General features: G+C 31.8%; 4 protein-coding genes across 4 annotated transcripts in view; 2 read left to right on the top strand and 2 right to left on the bottom strand.

Moving 5' to 3' along the window:
* LOC102590854 (pectinesterase 1-like) overlaps positions 1-3,196 on the bottom strand; it is a 4,722-nt gene extending 1,526 nt beyond the window's left edge. Inside the window, exons 1-3 of the mRNA XM_006365289.1 lie at positions 2,978-3,196; positions 1,818-2,096; positions 882-1,088 (exon numbers count right to left, since the gene is read on the bottom strand). Of these exons, the coding sequence (XP_006365351.1) occupies positions 882-1,088; positions 1,818-2,096; positions 2,978-3,196 (705 nt within the window). The remainder of the gene's footprint in view (positions 1-881; positions 1,089-1,817; positions 2,097-2,977) is intronic.
* Positions 3,197-3,724: 528 nt separating this feature from the next.
* On the top strand, positions 3,725-7,321 carry LOC102590504 (pectinesterase 1-like). Its single transcript, XM_006365288.2, has 5 exons — positions 3,725-3,940; positions 4,761-5,039; positions 5,760-5,966; positions 6,647-6,888; positions 7,159-7,321. Exons 1-5 carry the CDS (start codon positions 3,725-3,727, stop codon positions 7,316-7,318), a joined length of 1,104 nt encoding a protein of 367 aa, XP_006365350.1. The 3' UTR covers positions 7,319-7,321.
* A 6,417-nt stretch (positions 7,322-13,738) lies between these two features.
* LOC102586252 (metacaspase-1-like) lies at positions 13,739-17,434 on the top strand. Its single transcript, XM_006365275.2, has 5 exons — positions 13,739-14,204; positions 15,663-15,993; positions 16,074-16,194; positions 16,288-16,497; positions 16,702-17,434. Exons 1-5 carry the CDS (start codon positions 13,838-13,840, stop codon positions 16,759-16,761), a joined length of 1,089 nt encoding a protein of 362 aa, XP_006365337.1. The 5' UTR covers positions 13,739-13,837; the 3' UTR covers positions 16,762-17,434.
* On the bottom strand, positions 17,217-26,152 carry LOC102585919 (ATP synthase subunit delta', mitochondrial). Its single transcript, XM_006365274.2, has 2 exons — positions 25,769-26,152; positions 17,217-17,815 (listed from the first exon to the last, which is right to left on the bottom strand). Exons 1-2 carry the CDS (start codon positions 26,024-26,026, stop codon positions 17,471-17,473), a joined length of 603 nt encoding a protein of 200 aa, XP_006365336.1. The 5' UTR covers positions 26,027-26,152; the 3' UTR covers positions 17,217-17,470.
* Positions 26,153-26,550: the final 398 nt, after the last annotated feature.

Genomic DNA, 26,550 nt, shown 5'->3' with positions numbered 1-26,550 from the left:
TAGCTCTTCTTTTTTTTTTTTTTAAAATGAAAAATGTGTTTTAGTTAATAAAAATAATTTGAAGCAAATTGGGGCTGCCTGGGATCGAACCTGCGACCTGTGAGTTGAAATTTTGCAGTGGTACCAGCGAACCATCCAGCCATTTTGAGAACGGGTTCAACAAGTTTTAATTTAATATATTCTTTAATAATTATAGAAGTAATATATCGAGTTTAGTCGAATGACCACGGGTTCGGGTGACCCAAAATTAGTACATAAATTCGCCCCTGGCTATGACGTACATGAATACATAGACAAGGGATAGCAATAGTGGTATAATCAGAATGTTCGCTAAGGAAATTCAGAATATAAAGAAATAAACATAAGAAGAAGTCAATATATACTCTATATATACATAATAAATAATTTTGATCGTGTATTTATAGTATAATTTTTTGATGAACCCCCTTATGGTACCCTAACTCCTCCCCTAGGGAGGGATCCACCTATGTTCCTATATATTAAGGGGATTCATAATTTTATACATAAGTAAAAAATGTATTTACCCTATTTGTGCAGTATAATAATTTTTTGATAACAGAATCAGAAATTTAAATAAGAGGATTCAAAAATATATATATGTTATGTCAAGTTCGATCCAACAATTTATATATATGCAAGAAAATAGTAATATTTTACTCTATTTCTATAGTGTAATATTTCAACTAACGGGATTTAGTTGGACCCTTGTACCCTTACTTTTTGACAAAGGAGATTCATATGAATCGCTTCATTATATTGCATGACATGATTTCGCTCCTGATTGAATTTAGCAGGTTTAAATCATGAATACGTCTATTATAATTAATAGAGAACTATGAATTAAAATTATTTATAATTACCAGATATAAGGATTTGCCATTGCCAAAGATGAAATCAACAGTGCCTTCAATATAACAATCTTTAAAGAAATGTTTTCCACTGTCATCACAAAATGTATCTTGAAATCCAAACATTTTACAATTATACAATGAGGCTTTATCTCCTCCTGTCCTCAATGCTGCTGCTTGAGCTTTGTCACTTTTCCCATCTGGTCTTGGTGCTGTATTCTATAGAATAAAAAAAAAAAAAAAAGGAAAAAAAAAAAAAAATTAATTATGTCCTATTGATAAATATCGAAAAACCTAGCGAATTCTTTCAATGTATCATTTCTTAGTCTAATAGAATGTTAAGGTGCTTTTAATGTAGCCGATTTTTTTCAATTAGTTTCACTATAGCACTCATTGCTTTAGCTAATTATAATTGTTATCATTTTCAAGTGTGATTTCTATGTTATGTTTATGATCGCGCCTAAAAATGATTTAGGGCAAGTTCAGTGGGTCAAACTTATTGAATTGTGTCAACATGAAAAAATAAAATAGAGCACCTCATAATGCATCTTCACAGATCAAGAACTATGAGATCACCCCTTTCATTTTGAGGTGATGGAGGGATCGTACCAAACAAATATCTCATGTAGATGGAAAAAGATTCTCTTTCAAAAGTAGTTTTGTCTTATCTACGAGCTATAGAAGAATTCCTAAACGGCTGGCATATTGAGGTCTGATACATTGTTTTTATTTAAAAATTTAAATTGTTAACATAGAAAAAATAATTTTTTTCTTAATTATGTCTTCAATATGCTTCCTTGCGTGTTGACCTAATGTTCTATTATCAAATAAATAAATGAATTTTTTTATAATGGATGGTTAACAAAACATGGTAGAGGTCCATGCCAAACCCCACACAACCTCAAAACGACTTATTTTATTTTATTTTTAAAATGAAGGAATACGTACCACGAAGTTGATATTAACAGCATTGAAATATTCAGATTCAACAATCACAGTGGCACTGTCAACAGTAGTATATTCTTTTGCAGTTCCATGAAATATAATATTTGGGACATTTTTAGAGTCTCCATAAAATGTAACAAAAGGCTTTGTTCTCTCAATTTTGATTTTTTCAGTGTAATTTCCACCTCCAATCCAAATAATAACTCTTCTTTTATTCCCTTCTGGAATACTTTTAACAGCTTCTGTTATAGTCTTGAAATCACCACTTCCATCTGTCCTCACCTGTCGTTGCGTAAATTCAAAATTTAGAGTTAATAAATTTCAAATTCTACTAAAACCGATGTTGAAACATATATAATTAATAAAAAAAAAATATGTGTATTCTCCTCTTTGATAACTTAAACTGATAAGTAAGATTATGACGATCATACATGTTATCAAAGCAGATAAATTTTTCATGTGTTCGATTCTTATTGACACTCATGGGGAGGCGAGTCGTAATTAAATAAACAAAAAAAGTATTATGTACGTGAGATAAACTGATAAATAAGATTATAGTCATACATTTAATTATAATATCAAAGCAAATAAATTTCTCGTGTTCAAATCTTATTGACACTCATGGGGAGGCGAGTCGTAGTTAAATAAACAAAAAAAAGTGTTATGTACGTGAGATAAACTGGTAAATAAGATTATAATCATACATTTAAACATAATATCAAGGCAGATAAATTTCTCGTGATCAAATCTTTTTGACATTCATAAAGAAGTGAGTCCTAATTAAATAAACAAAAAAGGTATTATGTGCATAAAGGATGTGTTGATATATAATTAAATAAATAAAAATATTATGCATATATATTTTCATCATATAGTAGAAAAAGATACATGGAAAAACAAGTACTTATCAAATATCTTTATGAACATATTAGAAAAAGAGATAGGTGCACACTTTAACATGCATTATTGTAAGCATAATAAGTCCTAGCTCCTAGGTTCGAGTATAATCGTCATCTATTATAAAAAAAATTATTAAAAAAACGTACTTAGCTCATAAAAATTAAATTTGTCCAGCATGCGGGATGCACCATGAAGATTATAATTATGAAAAAAATCTCTAACGATTTAAATTTTTAGATAAAATGTTCACACGTTTCACTCACCTTAATAATAGTTTTATTAGCTTCAGCAGCTACAAGGGCAGGGTCTAAAGTGTCTTTTCTTGCATCTAATGGTTTAACATTTGCTTCAAACCAACTATTTAATTGTGATTTATCAGCTGGAATTGGAACTAAATCATCAGAAAATACGCCAATAATATTGAAAAAAAGAAATGTTATGATAATTGTTTCCACAACAAATATGGTATTTTTTCCAGCCATTTTTAATATTTTTTTTGGTTTTTTAGTTTCTTGAATGGGAAATATTTTTGGTTTAATTTTTTTATACAAAATTGAACAAAAGAAAATAGAGGTAACTACTCATATTTGAATGAGTGTTTTGATTGCGTAAATACACTTTTACACTATATTAGTATATATATACAAAATTATTATAAACAACCTTACATTAAAACCATCTATTAACGTAGTACTCGTATTGCCTTACAATATTTACCTACTGAACAGACAATGCAAAAAAAAAAATCAATAATATTCCATCATCCATATGCACTTTTTTAGTGTTACCATAGAGTTATTTTCTCTAAATTATTTACCACAATTTTAATTTAATCTCTACCGCTAATTATTTTTATTTTTTCAACTCTTCCCTAATTTTTTTTCTCTATAAATACCCACACTTGTTTCTAAGTTTGTAGAGAAAAACAAAAACAAACAAAAAAACAATTTTACCTATAAAAAAAACAAACAAAAAAAAATTATAAAAAAATAAAATAAAATAAAATAAAAATGTCTGGAAAAAATACAATTTTTGCTTTGGAAACTATTGTTTTAACAATTCTTCTTTTTATTCCTAGAGTTTTTTCTGATGATACAATTCCAATTCCAGCTGATAAATCACAATTAAATAGTTGGTTTGAAGCAAATGTTAAACCATTAGATGCAAGAAAAGACACTTTAGACCCTGCCCTTGTAGCTGCTGAGGCTAATAAAACTATCATTAAGGTTAGCTATTTTCGTAATTTTCACTTCAGATTATTCATAAAAAATTTAAAAATAACTTCAGTTTATATTCATGTTAAAACATTTACTTTGATTTTCAAATACCATTTTGATGTTTTTTCAAATCTTACAATTTTTATGTTCAAAAAGTATTTATTTTTCCTCTTTTATTTTCATAAACATATTTCATACTTTCCATTTTATGTGATTTTCTTTTGAAATTAATTTTCGATGATTATTCCGTTTTGAATAGTTGTTTAGTAAATCATATTTTTCCTTTTTAATTTATCATGCAATTTACGAATCTTTTAGACTATGATATAATGATCCCTTTTGAGCAAAATAAGTATCTTGTTAAATTCTTTTAGACGTTAAACGACAATCTAATATTTTGTCACTCCCAAAAGACTATATTAGCATAACCTTTATAAAAAGTAAAAAATAAAAAGGCAAAATTTAAATGGTGGCTTAAAAAGAGGGACATTTGCGTAAATATGCCAAAACTTTCATTTTAGTTGCTCAAAGTGACATTTTTCAATATTAAAAATAATTTAGCTTTAAACTTACCAATTTATACTTAACGATACAGAAGAATGTTATTTCATTCTTAAAACACAAATTTCAACCTTTTTAAAAAAAAATTGAACTTCATACTCACTCAAATACCTTTACCATAAAATGAAATGAAAGGAGTAACTCTTTATTATATTTTTTTTCTTATGATATAAATCAAATACTTTTGTATTTTTCAATATAAGATTATTACCATGTAGAATTTTAAATCTACTGACTCTATATTCTGAATTTTCGATCGCGATTGAAGGTGAGGACAGATGGAAGTGGTGATTTCAAGACTCTAACAGAAGCTGTTAAAAGTATTCCAGAAGGGAATAAAAGAAGAGTTATTATTTGGATTGGAGGTGGAAATTACACTGAAAAAGTCAAAATTGAGAGAAATAAGCCTTTTGTTACATTATATGGAGACCCTAAAAATGTCCCAAATATTATATTTCATGGAACTGCAAAACAATATACTATTGTTGAAAGTGCCACTGTCATTGTTGAATCTGAATATTTCAGTGCTGTTAATATCAACTTCGTGGTACGTATTCCTTTTTTCTTTTTTTTAAAGAAAATAAAAATACGCCTTTTTAAATAAATAAATATGAAACTGGTACACATCAACATAGTATCGTAACAAATAAAGCCCTAAGTTCAAGTTGTGGTAACCTATTATCAAAAATGAGAATCAGTTTCATACATACATGAGGGGAGCATGTTAAAGACATAATTAAAAAAATAAAATGGTGTTCGTTCTATTTGTCTTAGACTTTTAAATGAGATGATAATATACATAATTCAAAAAGTTTCGGAACTTGTAGACAATTAACTAGAGCAGTGAATACTATTACAAAATTAATTGCAAAAAGGACAAATCGATCACATTAAAATTACCTAGGTAAACCAAAAAAATAGTTATGTACCCTATAGACCATCCTCATAGTCATAGATATCCTCCCCCCCCCCCCTCCCCCCCCCCAAAAAAAAAAAGTGGTAGGGAAAAAATTCCATAACTCATTGAACTCAGAAATGATACATTAAAAGAATTCATTAGGTCTTTCCTAGATCAATGTTAGTTGATAGGTATTTATCAACACCCTTTCGTTAAAAAATTACATTGTATAGCTAGAATAAAATAATATTGACACTCCTAACTTCTACACAAATTTTCTTCTTTTCATTTTAACACATCAATAGTCGATATTCTGACTCCGCCACTGAATGTCTCTAACTAGTTTATTGTTGTAATTATTATGATTAGAATACAGCACCAAGACCAGATGGAAAAATGGAATTAGCTCAAGCAGCAGCATTGAGGACAGGAGGAGATAAAGCCTCATTGTATAATTGTAAAATGTTTGGATTTCAAGACACTTTTTGTGATGATAGTGGAAAACATTTCTTTAAAGATTGTTATATTGAAGGCACTGTTGATTTCATCTTTGGCAATGGCAAATCCATATATTTGGTAAGCAAAAAAAAGAAAATCATAACCATCTTTTCGACACAGGCGAATCTAACTTAATATTGATAGGGAGAGGTGGCAAAATCAGCCTATGTACAGAAACATGATCCATCCAGTTTAGCTCATCTAAAAGTTAGGTTGATAAATTGGATTAAATATATAGCTTAAATTAATCCACGAGAAAATTTATCAATTTTTTATAAAATTAATTTTTGGTTGATATTTTATATATAGTGATAATAAAGAAAAAAAATTATTCATTTTGTTTCGTAATCAAACAAATTATTAGAAAATACTTTTTATAAAAGATCGAGTTGAGTGGATTGTATTGAGATATGATTCATTGTTTAGTCCATGATGACATAGCCTATCATAGTGTGATCATTTGCAATTTACCCCTATTGTGCTGGTTTTTAATTTTTTCCCCTTATGACAAATAACTTTTTTGCGAGCACAAATATATAATTTTTTCATCATAATATTTTACTATAAGTTATGTATCATGACTCGTACCTTAAAGGAGTTATTATATCTTATTAAGCATGAGTTCAATTTTTAAGAACTTAACCGTTCATTTATCAATTCAATTCAGGATATGCATGCAATTTAACTATTTAACATATCTAAAAACTTTAATAATATTAATGAATTTTTTTCTTCTATTTTTTTTGGGAAAAATATAGAACACAGAGGCACATGTAATTCCAGGGGATCCAATGGCAATGGTAACAGCACATGCAAGAGATGCAGAAAATGTAGACAGTGGATATTCTTTTGTGCATTGTACTATTACTGGAACAGGCAACACAGCATATTTGGGCAGGGCATGGAAGCCTTTCGGTAAAGTTGTTTTCTTATATTCTGATATGACTGATGTTGTTCACCCTGAAGGATGGTCAGATAATGGCAAACCCGAAAACGACAAGTAAGTCACTAATTGTTAGTGTATAAAAGTTAAATTTAATTATTATTATTATTTTTTATCGTTGGATTGACTTGCATGCCCCTATTGGATGATGTATATACGTCAATAAATCATTTTGGTGATAAATTTGATATTTTGAAATGATTATGTTCATATAAATCTATTAATATTTTTTTTTATTTTTTTTAAATTTTGTACTCAGTAAAAGTGCATCATATTATTATTTTTTATATTATCCGTGCATATAACCTAAATTCATATTATTTTTAGGTCGGTATTTTATGGAGAATACAATTGTAAAGGAGCAGGAGCAGCTTTGGAAAAAAGAGTTGGATTTACAAAGAAATTAAGTGATGCAGAGGCAAAACCTTTTATTTCCCTTGCTTATATTGAAGGTTCCAAGTGGCTACTTCCTCCTGTGACACTTTAAATATTTGAAAATTATAAGGACATATAATTAATAGTCCTAGTAATTTTTTTAATTTATTTTTTGATTTTTTCAATTTTTGTTGTAGCCCATCCCAATTTTATAATATGGGGATTGAGGCATAGTTTTGTTGTGATTTTCAATTTTTGGGCTGGGTAATCGATTTTAACTAGTTTGAGATTAATATTTGGTTATTATTACTATTTTTTTTATGTAATTCTTTTTTATTATCGTATAAGAACAATCGAGGTTTGAAAATAAAGGTAAAGTATTAAAACCGTTTTATATTTCTTTCTCCTTGTTTTGTTTTGCAAATTCCCTATTTGTGCTTTTGATGTACCGTTATGCACCTTGATTTTTGATTTTTGGTTTTTCTGTTATAATTGTTTAGCAGTATTTGTCCTCTAACTTAAAGACTTTCTTAATTGGTATTACTGACTTGTCCATATCTACTGGAATGTGTTGTGCACTACCAATATAGGACATATATTCTCTAAGTTTGTATGCCCATAAGTGTGAAATTCTTCAAAAAAGTCTAAGATTGATTCAGATATGAAGGGACTAGGACCTTGGCTTAACTCTCTCCTCCTCACTTGCAAGCTTAGATTTTATTTTTTTTATGAATCAAACACGTGATATATAAAGGGAGGAGTTTTTGGCCAAAATCATCCTTAAACTATACCCCAAACTTATACTACATCCTTAGAGTATCATTCTTAGCAGAAAACATCATTCAAGTATTTAAAAGTGAACAATTTTCATCCTTCTATTTTAATTTATCAGAAAACTAATAGATCCCACAAAAATTAAGTCATTCCTTTCTAATTATTAGTCTTAGATACGCCAAAATATTATCGTGAAATTTTTTGGTCATTGAGTTTAGCATTATGCAAAATCTTTTAATTTGACAGTTTTCTCATTTATTTTTCATGTAATTCGATATTAAAAATATTATTAGTTGAAATATGTTTTTTCTCAATCGAATATACTAGAAGCGGCGTTTGTTGGAGACTTTCGCTTCTAATAATGTAGAAAGAAACTCAAATGCGAGACATAATCAATATTTTGATCACTTCAATATCAGATTGGCCCAAAAATTTATTGATTCTAAATACAATTTGGCTATGAAAAAGGTAAAGATAATTAAGCTCCAGCTTCTTTTTGTTACTAAATGAGAAAAAGAGCAGATCATGTACCCTCACACCTTCCAAACATTTTTTATTTTCGTAAGCAATAATGTCTAAGATTTTAAATATTTTTTTCAAGAACTTTTTATAGCAAATAATGAAATTATATATGCAGGGATACTTTTGTTGATAGTCACGCGAACTACTCATGTTTTTGTAGGATCCCTTAGTTTAAAGGATGAAAATTGCTCACTTTTAAATACTTGAAAGATGTTTTCTGCTAAGAATGGTACTTTAAGGATGTAGCTTAAGTTTGAGGTATAATTTACTGATGTTTTTGACCAAAAACTTATAAAGGGAGTGATGGTAAAATTCAAATTGAAGAGGATTTTTATATGTATTGATATCATATTGAAGTATGCAATCGTCTTATTTAAAAGGGACAAGGGTCTGAAAAATATCCTAACTTTGGTCGAATTTGTTGTTGCGATACTAAAACTTTCATGAGGACCTATTACCTCCCTAGACTATTTAATACCGTATTTTTTACCCCATGAACTATTTAATAGTGTATTTTAAAGGTATATATGTGCCCAACGTGGACACATTACTATTTATAATTTTGCATTATTTTTTATTGTCCACGTGGACAAATATATATGTTTAAAATACGGTATTAAATAGTCTAGGGAGGTAATAGGTCCTCATGAAAGTTTAGTATCGCAACAGTTAATTCGATCAAAATTAGGGTATTTTTTAGACCCTTATCCCTATTTAAAACATTAAACTATGAACATGATAGAATACTCTATTTTATAAACAACACCAACAACAATTATTAATTAATATAATCATCATTTAATATTATTCTTTTTTGATATTTCAGCATTACAAATATTGAACTATCACAACATTTTGAGTATTGGTACACTGTTGAAAACTTATTTGAGTAATATTAATATTTCAAAAATAATTGGCAATTACTAGGTTACTATCCAAACTTACAAAACTAGAGTAACATTCGGGTTGAAGAACATTAGGGAAAGATTCAGGTGGCTTCATATTCATGCTAATGACGATGTACAGAATCAAAGTGGGGATGGAGGATTTGGTATGTCGATTTTGAATTTGGGGCTTAGGGTTCGTCTTTGTTCTTGAGTCGGTTGTAGAGATGTGTGTACATGTTCTATGAGGAATAGAGGTGCCTATAAGGATAAGGAATTGGAGCTGGTTGTGGCTTTGTGCCTGATTTAGCTTGAGAATCTTGACCAACCTGTTGGGCTATGATGTTGCTCATGTTTCAGCCAAAGGTCATGACCTAATCCTACTTTGAAAAAGATTGAAATTATTTTCTTTATTTGATTTTCAATTCTATTAGGAAAGGGAATGGAATTGTAATTCTATTTGGAGTTGGTTTTGACTTTATGAGAAAAACCATACTCTATTTATAGAGTTGAGCAGATCGTGGCTTTCATAGAGTTGAGCAGATCGAGGTTTTGGGCCTGATTTAACTTGAGAATTTTGACCAACCTTGATTTAATTTTGGGTACAAAGAATAGAAATAAATGTAATGAAGGGACAGATTTCCTTTGAGAAGTTTCCTAACGAATTGGAGACACGAATTAAATATTTAATTTCTTAATTTTAACAAAGTAATACAATTTGCTAATTAAGTGTTGAAATCATTTAAAATTGAAGAAACTCGATGATTAATTCATGTTGTAAAGGGTCAAAATTTAGTGTCAACATTATTTCACATAGATACTTATTTTAGTGTAGCATACTAAAAAAAATATAAAGCTTTTAAGTTTAAATAGTAATTTTGTTATTTATAAAAGTAAGAATTAATTATAGTCAATAAAATGTTGTCATTTGTTCAATGCATAATCTTGGATGTTATGGTAATTTTTTATTTATTAATATTAAGTATTGAATTATTTAATCTAAAGTTCTAAAATATTTTTGATAAGAAGTAGATAATCTTTATTTCTTTATTTCTTTATTTTATATTTATAAGTTTGTGTTTTTTTAACAATTTTTAATATTATTTTAAATGAAATAAAATCATAAAATTCACTATTATAATTTTTTTTCGAGACCTCAAAAAGTCAAAATTATGGCCTCACCCTTAGTCACCTATGTCCTTCCTTCTGCCAAGGAAGTATTAAATCTTCTTCTGTCTAGCCATTACGATAATGTGCCTTGCAAAATTTTCTTTTATTCGATAAAACTTATTTATGTTCAAATATTATTTTAATTTTTGGCCAAACACATATACAACTTCCTTAACTTGTCCTGATTTTATTATTTTGACACTCTATCTTAGCTTTATTTCATTTTAATCCATCAATCACATTTTTTATGTACCATCTAAACATAAAATACTAATTTTATCAAAGATAATTTATACTAATGGAAATAGCTTTTTTGATCCATGATTATTTTCTTATTCTAGTTTAGTCCATGTAATATTCGACTACGCAGATTTAACCTTTCATTAAAGTAAAAGGATGATATAAATCCAATTATTAACGATAGTTAAATTAAGAAATCACACTATTTATTTCTATCAGGGTAATTCAGATACTACAAATGCTATACTCAATAAATAATTCATTGGGGCTAGATGTGTAGTCTCACTAGTGCTCGTTTCACCGCTTATTAAATTGTCCTTATTAAAGTCACGTTAGTGTTTACTTTTAGTTGATTTTTTTTTCAGAATAACGTGTTAAGTAAGATTCAATAAGAAAAAAATGGAATGATACAGTTAACTAGTTGTCAAATATAAAATGATGATATTCGCAACTATGTCATATAAATTGGGACGAAAAGAAAGATGACTAAGGGGAAGTTCAAATAAAACTTAGTTATTTCATTAAGGTGTTTGTGGTTCTGTTAATGATTGGACTAAAATTACCTTTTTTTATTTAACTGAAGGTTAAATTTGTGTTAGCCGAATATCATAGGGATTAAAATGGAAATAAAGCAATAATTCAAGGACTAAAATTGCTTTTTCCCCTAAATGGAATATAGCAAAAGACATTTTGAATTACAATATTGAAAAAACTTTATCCCAAAAAATTAGAAAACATTTTGTGTGCAAAAGGTTATAGCATGTTTTATTCTCTCAACATTAATTAACAAAGTCAAACCTCTCAATAGAAGCTTCTACCAAGTTGAATTTCAATAGTTTATCTCGTGTTAAATTGCCAAATAATAATGATAATAATAATCACTATTATTATTCCATTAAAACAAGAATCAATGAAGTTAATGGTGGTGGAAACTGGAAAGTCATGTGTCATATTTAGGGATTATTAAGAGAAAAGTTAAAGCTTCCATAAGAAAAAATATTTCCTTTAACAAGGTAATATGGGTATAAAACATTTTGTATTTACGTAGAATTTAAAAAATCACACTTCAAAGAATATGATATATCTCACGTCTTTCTTTGTTTTCTCCTTCTTATGTATATAAAAAAAAATATAATAAAGATGTTTGTATTCTTCCAACACACTATAAAGATGACCAAATATACTACTCCTTTTGTTGCGATATGCTTGACTTAATTCCAAGTATAAGGGTCAAATGAATTAACGTTCAATCTGAATTCAGATATAGAATATTTATTAAAATAAAATTTATATATTTAAAAATAATTTAAAAAGCATCATAAATCACAATTAACAATTAAAAATATTTAAAAAGTATTTCAAAAATTGAGGTTGAAAAAGATATCTTTAATTGTTCAAATAGTAATTATGATAAACAAATTGAAGCAAACAAAATATTATTAAATCCTATCTACTTTTACGACGGGGGAGAAGCTAGTCTCCTCTGCTCATTTTTTTCATATTTAGTAGCATTAGTTAGTATTCGCTAATTATCTTATTCTTCATTAATTTTTACTATTGTTTTCTGCTTTTTTCGCTTTACTATTTTCTTATTGTTATTTTCTCTTCAATCCTACATGAAATAGTCATTTATTTTAAGTCGAAAATGATTTATCTATCAAAATAGTCTCTGTCTTTTTGTATAGGAGTAAGATTAGCGTACATATTCTAGTCATAATACATAAACATGTCCTTTAACTTGGTTTCAACTGACATCTATACCCTCTAATTTGGGATGTGCATAAGTAACACTTAAATTTGTATAAATTTGAACAAGTAGGCCACATAAGACGCATATATCTACTTCTTCAACTTTATACAAGTCTAAGTGTCTATTTGTATACACCAAAAATTAAAGAACATATATACCAGTTAAAGCCAAATTAAAAGGCGTATTTATCTATTATTTGCCTATTCTATATGTATTGTTATTAGGGGAGCAAAGTGTTTGTCATGCCTGTAATGGAATCTCCATCTAATTATTAAAAACTTATATATATTTCATGGTGGGTACTAGGGGGGATTTATGGCATAGACTAGAGGATCTTATACTTTGTTCTTTTCCTACTATTAAAATTCATAACTTAGTAAAATAATTTAAAATATTATCTAATGAAGTACTGTGTAAAACACTTTTTATCTTACTATACATTTGTCATACTATCTTTTCTATGTTGTTTTGTCTACTTCGCGAATCTTCATTTTCATTAATAGTTTCTCATTCTTTCATTCGTTAACACGAGGTTTTTTCAAGAAAAAAAAATAACTATCTAATAAAAAAACGTTTCAATTATATATATGTACAGCTATATATATCTAGTGAGAATCATTTCGATTATATGTCACGATATCAATATAGACTGGGACAAGTGAATCATCGCTTTTTGTGTACAATTGTCAACTCAAAAGTTAAAAAGTTGATGCACTAGTTGGTTGCTAAGGTGTTGTGTCTAGTATTCTTGGGGTAATTTGATAGTGTAAACATAATACATACTGACGGTTTAAATAGCTTAACAAGTGCGGATAAAGAGGGTTGATTATCGATTCACGTGAACTAAGTAGCTTGTATATTCAATATATATGCATGCACACGCACATACTCACGATATTAAAAAGTAAAATTTTTGCAGCTGACAAATTATGTTGCTTAAATAGCAAAATTTGTCGCTAATCACATTTAGTGATTACGAGCTACTAGTGACGAAGTTCATAGCTAATCTAGTTTTTAGTGATATATGCGAAATATTTTACACTGAACTTAATTATTATTATTGTATTAACTTAAATTATTGTAAAAACTCATAAACTCCGAATTCTAAATCAATGTTAGGCTTAAACCCTTTTTGAAATACTTATAAATAGATGCTTACTCCCCCAATTGAGCTAAACCAAATATCAAAATAGTGAATCTTGAACTCTATCTCATCTCTATGTTACATCTTTCTTCATAATCTTGCACAAACTTCATTATTCTTTTTAATTTTCTTAAATTTTATTTTAAAATGATGAAGTTTGTGGAGTGTACCAATTGCCACACAACCTTACAACTCCCTAGTGGTGCTCAGTCGATACGCTGCGCAATCTGTTGCGCAACAGTATCGACTGACACAACCGAACTTCGAAAGACATCCCGGTTAACATCATACATGAATAACTACTTTCCTATGTTACATGGTCGCGCATCTCCCACGGCCGGACAGAAGATTCAACCTCCTCCGGCCTTTGGCCGGAAGAGGGCTTTGATTATTGGAATTACATATAAAAACACTAAAGATGAGCTCCAAGGATGCATCAATGATGCTAAATGTATGAAGTTCTTGCTTGTCAATCGATTCAAGTTCCCTCAAGAAGCTGTTATAATGCTCACTGGTAAAATATTCTCTCTTTTATTACTACTACTTTTTTGCCAAATATTCACTTTTACCGTCAGAGACGAAGCCAGAATTTTAAACTTTATAGGTTTTGGATTATAGAATGATGACTTCAATTGTTAATAATTGAGTTTTAATCTTATTTGTTTGAGATATGATGTTTTGAATTTAATAGTCAAAAACACATCTAGAGTATTCCTATTTTTTGAGTTTCATACCTGAACATCTGAGCTATCAGATGTGCAAGTTTTCTACCTAAACGGTACTATCACCAACTATTTATCAAAATACACCTCAACTATCGACAATTGAGTCGAGGGTCTTTCGGAAACAGTTTTTCTGTCTCCACAAAGTAGTGATAAGGATTGTGTATACTCTATCCTCCCCAGACCCCATTTATAAAATTTTATTGAGTATGTTGTTATTGTTGTACACCTCAACTATAGAATGTTCCCTTTTTCTGCCTGAAATATACTAAAATATGAACTGTCGGTATATATAACTTAGATTTTATCCAAACTTAGTGGATTCTTTTGGTCTGAACTAAGCATCTGATGCATAGTGTGTTTAATGTGTGTAAACAGTGTAATCTACTTTAGAATTTCATTGAGTTGTCCCATTAACACATTATAAAATACTTTCCCCAAAAAAATAAAATTTAAAGATGCCTATAGGCTATAACTTTCTTCAATCACACAACTTTAAAGAAAGAGAACCACCTTTAGGATTTCACATCACTTTGTTCTTCTTCAATGCTTTATATGACTATCATAGCTTTCTCCATAAAAGGGAGTTGCCTCCAAAGGAAATGCTAATTCCTTATATGGGCATCTCTTTTAACGATCATTCGTTATAACAACATTTCACTATAATTAGTTATTTTTTTGGAATCGATTGTTTGTGAAAGGTCATATTATATGGTTCTTATAACAGCATTTCGCTGTAGCAACCAAACAATATCCATACAACAACGTTGTTTTAAAGAGATTTGATTGTATAACCTGTGGAAATGAGATCAAGTAGATAACTAACTATGTTGGACAAGCAACCGTTGGTATTTCATGAGCGTTAACCGACGTATAACTTCAACACTAAGAGCTATGTTAGAAAGATTTAAGTTATATACACCGACAGTGTAAAGAATATTTGTTTACCATTAGTATAATGAGAATAAATGGAGTGACATTATCGACACTAGGTGGTTTCTTCCCATCTGTCTAAGCCTTAGCTTGGTGGATAGAGTTACCTGATATTTGTGTTGATGAGAGGTAGTAGACACCCCATGAATTAGTCAAGATGCGTGCAAGTTGGCCTAGATACCACAATCATCACAACAACAACAACAAAATAACTTATTTGTGATAAAACCAATTTTTTCATCTAGTTGTCCTATCTATTCCACCAAAACTCATATTAACCAATCCTAACTTCTAATCTTCCATTTTCTCACTTACAGAAGAAGAAAGAGATCCACACAGAATTCCAACTATACGTAACATAAGAAAAGCAATCTATTGGCTAATGCAAGGTGTTAAAGCAGGGGATTCTCTGGTGTTTCATTTTTCTGGTCATGGCTTACAACAAAGGAACTACACTTTAGATGAAGTTGATGGTTATGATGAAACACTTTGCCCCTTAGACTATGTAAAAAAAGGAATGATTGTTGATGATGAACTAAATGCAACATTAGTTAGGCCTCTTCCTCGTGGCGCTAAGCTTCACGCCATCATAGATGCTTGTCACAGTGGTACTATGCTAGATTTACCATATCTTTGTAGGATGGACAGGTCAGTGATACTACTACTTTTTGTTCTACTTACTCCTGTCCAAACTATTAGTAGTCGCTTTACGTTTACTCTTAATGCAGAACTGGACGATATGTGTGGGAAGACCATCGTCCTCGATCAGGAACATGGAAAGGAACAAGTGGAGGAGAGGCTATATCTTTCAGTGGTTGTGATGATCATCAAAAGTCAGCAGATACAGATGTAAAATTCACTTTTTAATCTGAAGTTAATCAACCTAAGTAGTGTAAATCAACCTAAAAAAAGCCAATTAAATGACTTACTTGTTGATGGCAGAGTTTGGCCAAGGTCATGTCAACTGGTGCAATGTCCTTCTCTTTCATCCAAGCAATTGAGCGCGGACAAGGAACTACTTATGGAAGTATTCTTAATGCCATCAGATCCTCCATCCGCAATTCTGATAGTGATTTAGGAAGCAAAATCGCCAGTTCTCTTCTCACAATGCTAACTGCCGGCAGAAGCAGCTCTGGCTTTGGGATGAGACAGGTAACTATAACTTATGAATACATTTACTTATCGCTAGAAATAGATATTCCCAGGAACAATATACACAAAGAAGGGTCTGGGTTAGGTAGAGTGTACGTAGACCTTACTGTTTCTGATAGATCCTCAGCTCAAGAAAAAACAGTTCATATTACACAAAATGATGTTTGAAGTATAAATATTTCATTGTTTACCTTTTGGTTGCAGGAGCCCCAGTTGACTGCTAATGAGACATTTGATGTGTACACCAAAAAGTTCTCAATATAACATCTTAAGCAACTTTACACACCTCCTGGTTTCATATAGTTTGGGTGCACAGATACCGATTGAAGTTATCGGAGAGAGAAAAGTCTTGAGGCTACGCTCCTTCAAGCCTTTGAAAATAAAATCTTTGTTAGATTTCCAGTTCTTTAACCTCAGTATTGCTAAATTTACTTAAATCTTTCTTGCCTTCTTTGTTCTGTTTCCTATTCAAAGAACAAATGTAACATTTCTTGGCATAACCTCCTAGAGAATGTGTGTTTCCATGAATGGAAAGTTGACACAAGAAATATGTGTTTGAACGCGCTACACTACTCATTTACTCAAAGTATCGGACAACGTTATGTCTATTTCTTTAGCAGACAGCATGAAATAGACAGAAATTAAATATACGTAGTTACGTAAAGCTCTGTAACAGCAATTATAGAGACGGAGTGAGAACTGGAAACCAACACAAAAAGTGCATCCCAAGATAGCAATTAGGGACCATGAGACAACTGGATAATTCTCTCTCATTACTGCAGTTTAGCTTACAGCTTATATAGCAGCAAATAAAACATGTAAGGAACCTTGTCCAAATCATTTATTCGAGTAATGCAGGACTTAAAACAGAAATCATCATCATTATCAGCTTATGCAAAAAGGGTGAAGAAGTTGATCAATCGGACACAAAGGAAAACAGAATTCACCAAGGACAAAGACTATTGCAGTTTGCTTAACCAGTGAGAGCAGCATTAAGGGCGCTGTGTACATCAACTCCAATCTGGGCTTCAGCTTTTTCTACATCGGTTGATGCAGTGTTTAGCTTCTGAGTGAAATCAGCGAGGCCCTTTTGAACCAAATTGAGGTCGATGCGATCAAGTGGTACAGCTTCAATAGCAATTATATCCGCAAAAGAATTTGCATGAACAAATGCAAATCCACCACTCACAAAGTACTTGTTCACATCGTTGCCCTCGTGAACTGATAAGATACCAGGCTTCAGCTCAGCAATTGTTGCTACATGCCCAGGTAAAACACCCATCTGTCCTGTCGTTGCGGGGATTATAACCATGTCAACCTGGATAATAATGCAAAAGAGAGGAGTGATCAAAGTTTGAATCAGATTTTCAGAGCCATTGATGCACATTCATCATAAGCATACTATTAAACCTCACACAAGTATTCCCACATAATTTGACAACTGTTGAAACATTGAGCTAGAAAATGTCTCTGGTTTATTAAATAGTCAGCATATAATGCTAAACTTAATGAGACTACAGTAAGAAGCTGAAATATATCAACAATTTGTGGAGCACCCTCGGAAATTAACCCAAATTTTAATAACGACAAGTTAGTCAAAAGACAGCAAGACTCCGCGTAAATTTAAGACCAATTGAACTGCTATATTAAGGTTGTTGCATTATTCATTTTCAAAAAAAAAAGTTGTTGCATTATTGCCTTGTAGCATAAACTGATCACTTAGACCAAGAAAAACCAAATTTAAATATACAAATTGAAGAGCATGTCATTAGTTGTTTTTCTCACAACAATGACTGCTAACTGATTCACTCCTAGAAAAGAAGATTTCACAAGGATTTCTGCATGAAATTACTACTCCCTCCGTCCCAAAATAAGTGTCACTTTAGCAATAATCATACTCATTAAGAAAACTAATAAATAGAAAGGTATAGTTCACTAAGTACCCCTATTTATTAGATGTTTCTTGAGAATTGAGCATGATTAATAAGTAGTTCTTTAGTACAAGGGTATACTTGGAAAAACATACTAATTTTTGTCTTTAAGTTCCTAAGGTGACCCTTATTTTGGGACAAATTTTTATTGCTAAAGTGACACTTATTTTGGGACGGATGGAGTATTTAGCAAGAATAGAGCCTGTTTGGATGGGCTTTTAGCTTTTGGCTTATTTGTCTTTTGGCTTAAAAACAAGTGCTTAAAAGCACTTGTTTAAAACCCACACACTTATAAAGTGCTTAAAAGCACTTAAAATAAGCCAATCCAAACAGGCTCTAAGATGCAAAAGGCTGCAGTTTAAAAAAAACCTTCATGAAGCTTAGATTTGATCCACTGTCACTGCCACAAAAACTTCCTTTAATCCTATTGATCCCTTAGGAAACAGTATAAAAACAATATCCAGAGTGGTACTCATATTGTCCCACTTGACCTGCTTAACATTTTAGAATGTCTCCCAAAATGTAAATTATAAATATGCCCCATCTCCTTAACTCAAACTAGTAAGAGTAGTTCTATTTGTTGTGTGGTCACCCATTTAAAAGCTTAAATTGTTAGAATGGTTGCACTTTGATTTATTTAATTATATCTTCAACACACTTTCGCATGCGGGCCTGATTCTTTTTCATGAGCCAAGCACATTGAAATTTTTTTATGACAATGACACTTGCACATAAAACCTCCAACTACTCTGATGTAATACTGAGGTGTGTGATCACCATCTAAAAATTTAATCTATTAAAGAGGGCACACTTTTTATTTTATTTGATATCTTCAACTGACTTGATAGTACTCCCTCCAATTCAATTTGGCTGTCTTTTGCTTGTGACCTTTCTTTTCCAACATCTTAAAACATTCTTTTGCTTGTCACCTTTCTTTTCCAACATCTTAAAATGTCTGCACCAGTGTCAGGCATTGCCCAACAAGGGCATAAAAATATGGAAAAACGGTGTCATAGCTGGTATGTTACTTGACAGTGTAGAAACAAATGATTGAGTTTCTGGTTGTTCTTCACATAAGTAGCATCACACAGCAGGAAATGTCTTCTTTGAAAGGTGATCCATGTTAAGCAAGCTTCCTTAGCAAAAATCCATGGAAACAAGCCACCTTACCTTGTAAGGCATTTTTGTCTACTGTATTTGTCTCCGATAACATGATCTAATTTATTGATCCTTGCTTGTCAGCATCCTATAGCAAGAATTAACTGTACAGCAGCTTTTGTTGTGTATTATCCAATCTCCATAGTAACTTGTCTTCACTACTAGAGAAAACCTTGAGAAGAAACCAGTGAACTATAGAGTTCAGCTACTGGGTTCATCAGTCATTCAAATGCCTTCTATATGTTATGTTCTAAGCTCATCTGTTCTACAATCTTCCAAAAAAAACTTCAGTTAACCATACCTATCTGAAAAGATCTTGAAATTGTTACTTCAAAAGCTAATGCCCAATAAGATCTTCCTACCATCATCAACTTTGAAACTAATTTTCTCCAAAACTATGGGGTGCACAGATCTTTTTTTAATCAGTACGCAAGGATTTTATACTCCTTTAGATTGCCACCCCATGAGTAGTTCTAGCTTTCTTGGTACACCAGTAACCATCTATCTCATTGTAAGCACTTAAAATTTATTTGATTAGTTTTTAAGTCTGATTACATGGATTAAACTTACATCCAGTTTCATTTGGGTTGAACAGTTTATTTGACTTGTCAAATAAAATAAGTCAATTTCATTAATTTCAAGTCCAAGACCTACTTCATTCGGACATCCAAACTCAAGCGACGTATTCAAAAACATGACATCCAAGTCAAATCATAGGCCAATGAAACAATACAACATGCTCAAATGATGTGGCATGTCAAGTCAACATAAAGACCAATCAAAGGCGGAAAAGTGTACAAATAACATGGTTCAACCAATAAAAATACAATACTATCACATAGCTTTTGTGATAGATTTGATGACTCAAGCCAACCAATCAAATTGAAGAATTCATCACAAACTACCTTCTCGTGCAACTATAAATAGGAATCCTCTTAAAGCCAAAGAAATTTGAAAATACATCAAGCAAGCTAAAGGAAAGCTAGAGGAGCTCTAAAGAAAGGCATTTTCAAAATCTTCTTCTACATCTGCGATCTTAGTCAGCAATAAATCGAACAAAGTTCAAGTCAAGATTTCAAGCAGGCGTTTTCAATTCTTTTGTTCATGAAAGTTAATCTAAAATCCTAGTTTGTGGTAGATCTCATCCCTTCCATAATAAGCCAAGAGCCCTTGAATTGATGTTTGTGAGAAGAATCAAAAGTGATGTCATTTGTAGATCCAATGCTATCATAGAGATTGTAGCTCGTATCGTCTCTATATAATACTAAATATTGTAATTTGTAACCTTTTCTTATCTTGAATATTTTGAATTTGTGTTCAACAAAAAAATTTGGCATTCCCAATGGGACAAATTTCTTTTTCCTTTTTATTTTTTTTTATTAGATAAGTGGTATTAATAACAGCATCAGGAAGATGCAAAATTTACAAGATATGGCATTTGAGCTTAACAAAAAAATCTACTGGCTAACTATACAAACTATCACTCCAATTCTCATATGCATCCTTAACAGCACAATATAAGCTGAGCTAATGAGTTAGTAAAATCCTGAAGTTGTTCTGCATTAACAGCAGGATACAAGTTGGTCCAACTAAACAAATTTTCAGTGCACCTAGTCTTCAAAATGCCTAAAGCAGTTGACTCTCCATCAAAACATCTCTTGTTCCTCTCTAACCAAATACACCAAAAAATACAAGCAGGTATCATAATCCAGATCTTCTTGATGGCTTTGTCAACTTTCCATAGACTCCAACTCTCATATGCATCCTTAACAGTGAGGGGTGTGGTCCAATTGATGCCAGAGAGACAAAAAAACATGCTCCATAATTCTGAGGCCACCTCACAATGAAGAAGAAGGTGTCTGGGGTTTCAGCCTTTTTTTTGCACATATAGCATCTATTTGGGAATTGGATTTTTCTTTTCTTTATGTTGTCTTGGGTGAGACATGCCTCATATAAAGCTATCCAGGTAAAAAAAAAACTACCTTAGGTGGTAGCTTGGTCCTCCAAATGAGTTTCCAGAGCCAGTTAGCTATCACAGGGTTTTTAGAGTACAATTGTTGATACCCTTCCTTGACTGTATAAACACCTTTCTGGTGTCCCCATTTGAGCTTATCAGCTGCCTGGAGATTAATGTGACAATGTGACAACTGTTGATACCCTTCCTTGACTGTATAAACTCCTTTCTGGTGTCCCCATTTGAGCTTATCAGCTGCCTGGAGATTAATGTGACGATGTTGTAGTCTAGCAAAAAGGTCTACCAGATCATTCACTTCCCAATCGTGCATATTTCTTCTAAATCTCAGATCCCAATTGATCCCTTCTCTATTAGCAGCAATAACAGAATTGGGATCTTGAGCAATTCTAAACAGATCTGGGAAATCCTCCTGAAGAGTGGTATTTCCAAGCCATTTGTCTGTCCAAAATTTTAGGAGTACACCATTGCCCAATTCAAAGTAAGCGTTCTGATCAAATGTATCCCACAACATCCTAATACTCTTCCACAGTCCCACTCCGTAAGGAAGTGTAGTAATATTTGAGCACCATTGATTCAGCCTTCCATGCTTAGCTATGATGACCTCTTTCCAAAGCCCTGCGTCTTCCAAGTTGTATCTCCAAAGCCACTTCATCATCATACTTTTGTTGTGGGCTGCAAGGTTCTTAATGCCAAGACCTCCTTGGTATTTTGGTTGTGTGACCTTCTCCCATTTGATGAGATGAAATTTGTGTTTCTCCCTGTTGCCTTTTGATGCCTACATATGAGTGCTGAAAGAGTTTCCCATCCCAGCTTCAGCGAAATGGTACATGGCATGTTTCAACCTATCCAATCTTTAACGAAAGATGTAAATTGTGTGTTCTGACATTTCAATTTGTAACAAAAAAGTATGTGGAACATCCTTTTCTTGCATTAGCGAATGAGTGTATGAAACGTCCTCTTCTCGAGACTCAAAGAAGGAGTACACGACGCATCTGATCCTTCAAGATTTGGTGGAAAGTATGTGAGCATCACATTAATCAATATTTGGCAGAGAAATACATCAAACATCCCACCCTTTAAGTGGAACAACCTTCACTTGCAACTTGACAATAAAGTGCATGCGCATTGAGCACCTTTTTAACACGACTTGATGAAGGAAAACATGGAGTGCTCCATCCTTCAAACATTCACCAAGAAGTCGTGGAGTGTTCCATATTTCAAGCTTTGACGTGAGATGGGGCAGAAGTACATAGCATGTCCATTATTCAAGCTTTTAAGAGAGAAGTACACAAAGCACTCTCTTCTTGAAGCTTGACGGAGAAGTATATAAGTGTCTCCTCCTTACGACTTGGCAAGAGACACTTAGGGGTAGTTTGGTACAAGGGATAAGGGATAACAATGTTGGATAAAATGCAGGATTTTTGTACCCTATATCTGGTTAGAGGTATTAATTAGTTCCAAAATTATTTATCCCACTATTTGTACTAAAATGATGGGATTAGTTATCTCATATAAATGGTGGGATAACTAATCTCAGGGGATATTCCCATCCATGGGATAACAATATAAAGAGGCAATATGAGTTATGATTCCTAGAATGTCACAAGATCTACAAATGACGTTCTTTGATTCTTTTACTCAAGAACAAAGATTCAAAGGCTCTTCGTTTATCTTAACAACAACTTTGTTGTTGGATTTGATCATGGATGAAAAGGCATGTTTTTATTTGGAATTTATGTGGCTTTCATTCAACTTGCTTGATGTATTTTTGTTTTTTTTTGCCTTATGGAGACACTATTTATAGTAGTAGGATAAAGGAATTTGTAACGAGTACAATCTTTTTTCTTCAATTTGATTGGTTCAAATGAGTCATCAAACCTATCACAAATGTTATGTGATAAGATTGTGTATTTAATGGATGAACCATGTTATCTGAACACTTGGCAACCTTCGATTCATCTTTATGTTGACTTGTCATGCCACATCACTTCCACACATGACATTATTTTATTGGCATGTAACTTGATTGGAATGTCATGTCATTAGATACATAGGCATGAGCTTGGTCCTCCAAATGAAGTAGCCATTAAGCTTAAAACTAATAAATTGAACTTATTTAATTTGTAAAGCCCAAATTAAGTGTTCAATCCAAAGATGAAGTTAGACCTAATCCACATATTTGGACTTAAATAAATCAATGTCGACTTGTACCAATATTTCAAAAACTTAAGCATTGAGCCCATTTGAATGAACTAGTATCCCATTTAGCCAAGTAGACAAGATTCTGGGAGCCAGGAGTGCTTTATTTTTGGCCAACTAAATGGACAGACACTTAAACTTGGTACAATTTTTGGCCAACTAGATGGGCAGACCCTTGGCCCCAACTGCCAGTTTGATACTTAAACTTACCCAGTGATAAACTAGACAATTCAACTTGACATGGGTATGTCTCGTGGACACCTAGTGCTAACATGGCAGGATGTTAGTAATTCACCCAAATTAAGTGTGTGAACTTTTAAAGTTTGTGCTTTAATTCTTTTTTTGTTCTTGTACATTTCTCTAACAGGCCTCTTTTTTATAATTGAATCCCCATAGCCACTTCATTACTAAACCCTTAGATCTTTGATATCCAATCCTCAATTTTTTTTATTTTTGACGAGTGTGTTGCATTTGACCAAGCTAGAAGACTTTCCTTTATTATTACCTTGCTGTAAGAAATCTCTTCTCACTTCATTAATTATCTTTCCCTTAATTATTACCTTGCCATAAGAAATCTCTTCTCACTTTATTAATTATCTTTCTCAATCTTGGCTGGCAAAGGAAACAAGGAGATCACACAAGTTAGTAAAGAATCCAACACACTGTTATTAACTACTAATCCTTCACCAAAGGATATGTATGATTTCTTCCTGGTTGCAAGCTGTTTTTCATATCTTTCCAACCCTCTTTGCTATATCCCTTCAACTTTGAGTCTAGAACCTAAAGGAGACCCAAATGCATAGTGGGCAAAGTATCAGCCAACCGAGAATTCCAACCAAACTAGCATTGTTTGGCACCTTATTGACTGATAACAGGTTTTTCTTCCATTTAATATAAAGATCATAGTTTGCTTCAAAAACACTAGAATCAATTTCAAATGACTTAATTGATCTTCTACATCATCAAAACGGACGAGGGTATCATCTGCATACTATAGGTGAGAGACTTTTACATTACATAAGTTGTTTGTTAAACTTAATCCCCGTAACCATCCATTTATGTCGTTCACTCTCAACATTCTGCTGAAACTTTCCATCAGTAAAATGAATATGGAGAGGAAATTGGGATCTCCTTGTTTCAAGTCTCTTCAAACAAAAAAGATTGCTTCAAGAATTCCATTTATGATTATAGAGCACTTAACAATGCTCACATAAAAATTCACCTGGCTTATCTATATACTATCGAATCCCATTTCCTTAAGCATATTGGTAATAACACTCCACTTAACATGATCATAGCCTTCTCAATTTCTAACTTATAAGGACTCCCGGTGTGTTTCCCTAATTGTCTTGTGTCTAGGCACTCATTGGCTATTACCTATTAGTGCAACATCCATGTTTCGCCTTCCCCTTATAAATCCATATGTCATTATCAACCAGCTTGTACACCAGTATAAACCACCTTTTTGAGACTCTCGGTTGATATCTTTGAGATAATCTTGTAGAGGCTCCCAATCAAACTTACAGGCCAGAAATCCCTAAAACTCCACAGCTTCAATCTTATTGGGAGTTGAGGACCTTAAGGCTATGAAGATGGCATTGAACCTCTTTCCAACCCTCTTTTTCTTCAACAGCAACTATGGAGCTGGAATCCATGTAAATTTAAGCATGCAAAATAACATTTTTTCTGCATAACTTCATGAACTACAAATCAGTTGAATCTAGATGGAGTATAGTACTCCTTTTCTTCTATTTTATACTACAATATCACCATTTGGAAAGTCAAACAGTTTTTTTATCACTACAATCTTCTCAAACATTTTCTACATATTTGTAATCATAAAAAAAATCCAAATCAGTACAATCTATAATTCAAAATCCAAATTCAAATCGAGAATTAGATTCTTTACCGTCATTCCTTAAGGATTCTTACAGCTCCGACATTGCGAACACCTATCACATATCATAAATGAAGGAATTCAAAGGGAAGAGTTGATTATCCATATTACCTCTTTACCAGAGAGTTCAGAAGTGTAAGGAAGGACAAAGTTGACAGTAAGCTTAGACGGAATCGACGATGGAGTAGCCGGTCTAGGAGCCATAAACGCAGATGGAGTTTTCGGTGGGTCCACATTGGGAACAACTTTCTTCCAAGCTTCCGTGAAGTTGGAATCTGCAACGTACCCCGCCTGCAGGTCGGTTGCAAATGGACGGCGCCACGTCATCGTGGTGGCTCTGGCTAGGAATCGAGAACCGTGTCGAAACATTGTTCGGTGAGATTACGCGACGGAGATCGACGGCGATTGCAGAAAGTGATCGGAGTTTAGCAAAAAGAACGAGGGTTTGATGGAAACAACTGACCTTTTGGATCTATACTAGGCCCAAATGCAAGGAAATTTATAAAGATAGTTAAATTAAATATCAAATTATTTGTTATTTTAAAATAAAATTAATTATTTTTATCATTTTATCATTCGTATTAATTATCAATCAAAATTACAAATACCTCGGTAAAAAAATTACATAATAAGAACAAAATAATCAAAAGATCCTCCTAATTTATATTTTCGTAAAGGATATATAAAATGTAAATACGATAAATAATTTAAGAATAGTAAAAATTGATATTAATTCATTCTTTTTATATGACTATTTTAGTTGGTATGGTGTTCAAGATGTTAATCTTTCGACTTATTTTAATAAGTTAGTCAATGAGAAAAGCTCCATGAAGATTTATTTTATTTTAATAGAAAATAGATTATCAAAATTTTAAAGTTGAATTGGTTAATGA

The sequence above is a fragment of the Solanum tuberosum genome, unplaced genomic scaffold (assembly GCF_000226075.1).
Source record: "Solanum tuberosum cultivar DM 1-3 516 R44 unplaced genomic scaffold, SolTub_3.0 scf00543, whole genome shotgun sequence".
Classification (NCBI taxonomy): Eukaryota; Viridiplantae; Streptophyta; class Magnoliopsida; order Solanales; family Solanaceae; genus Solanum; species Solanum tuberosum.
This window is presented reverse-complemented; position numbering and strand designations above follow the sequence as displayed.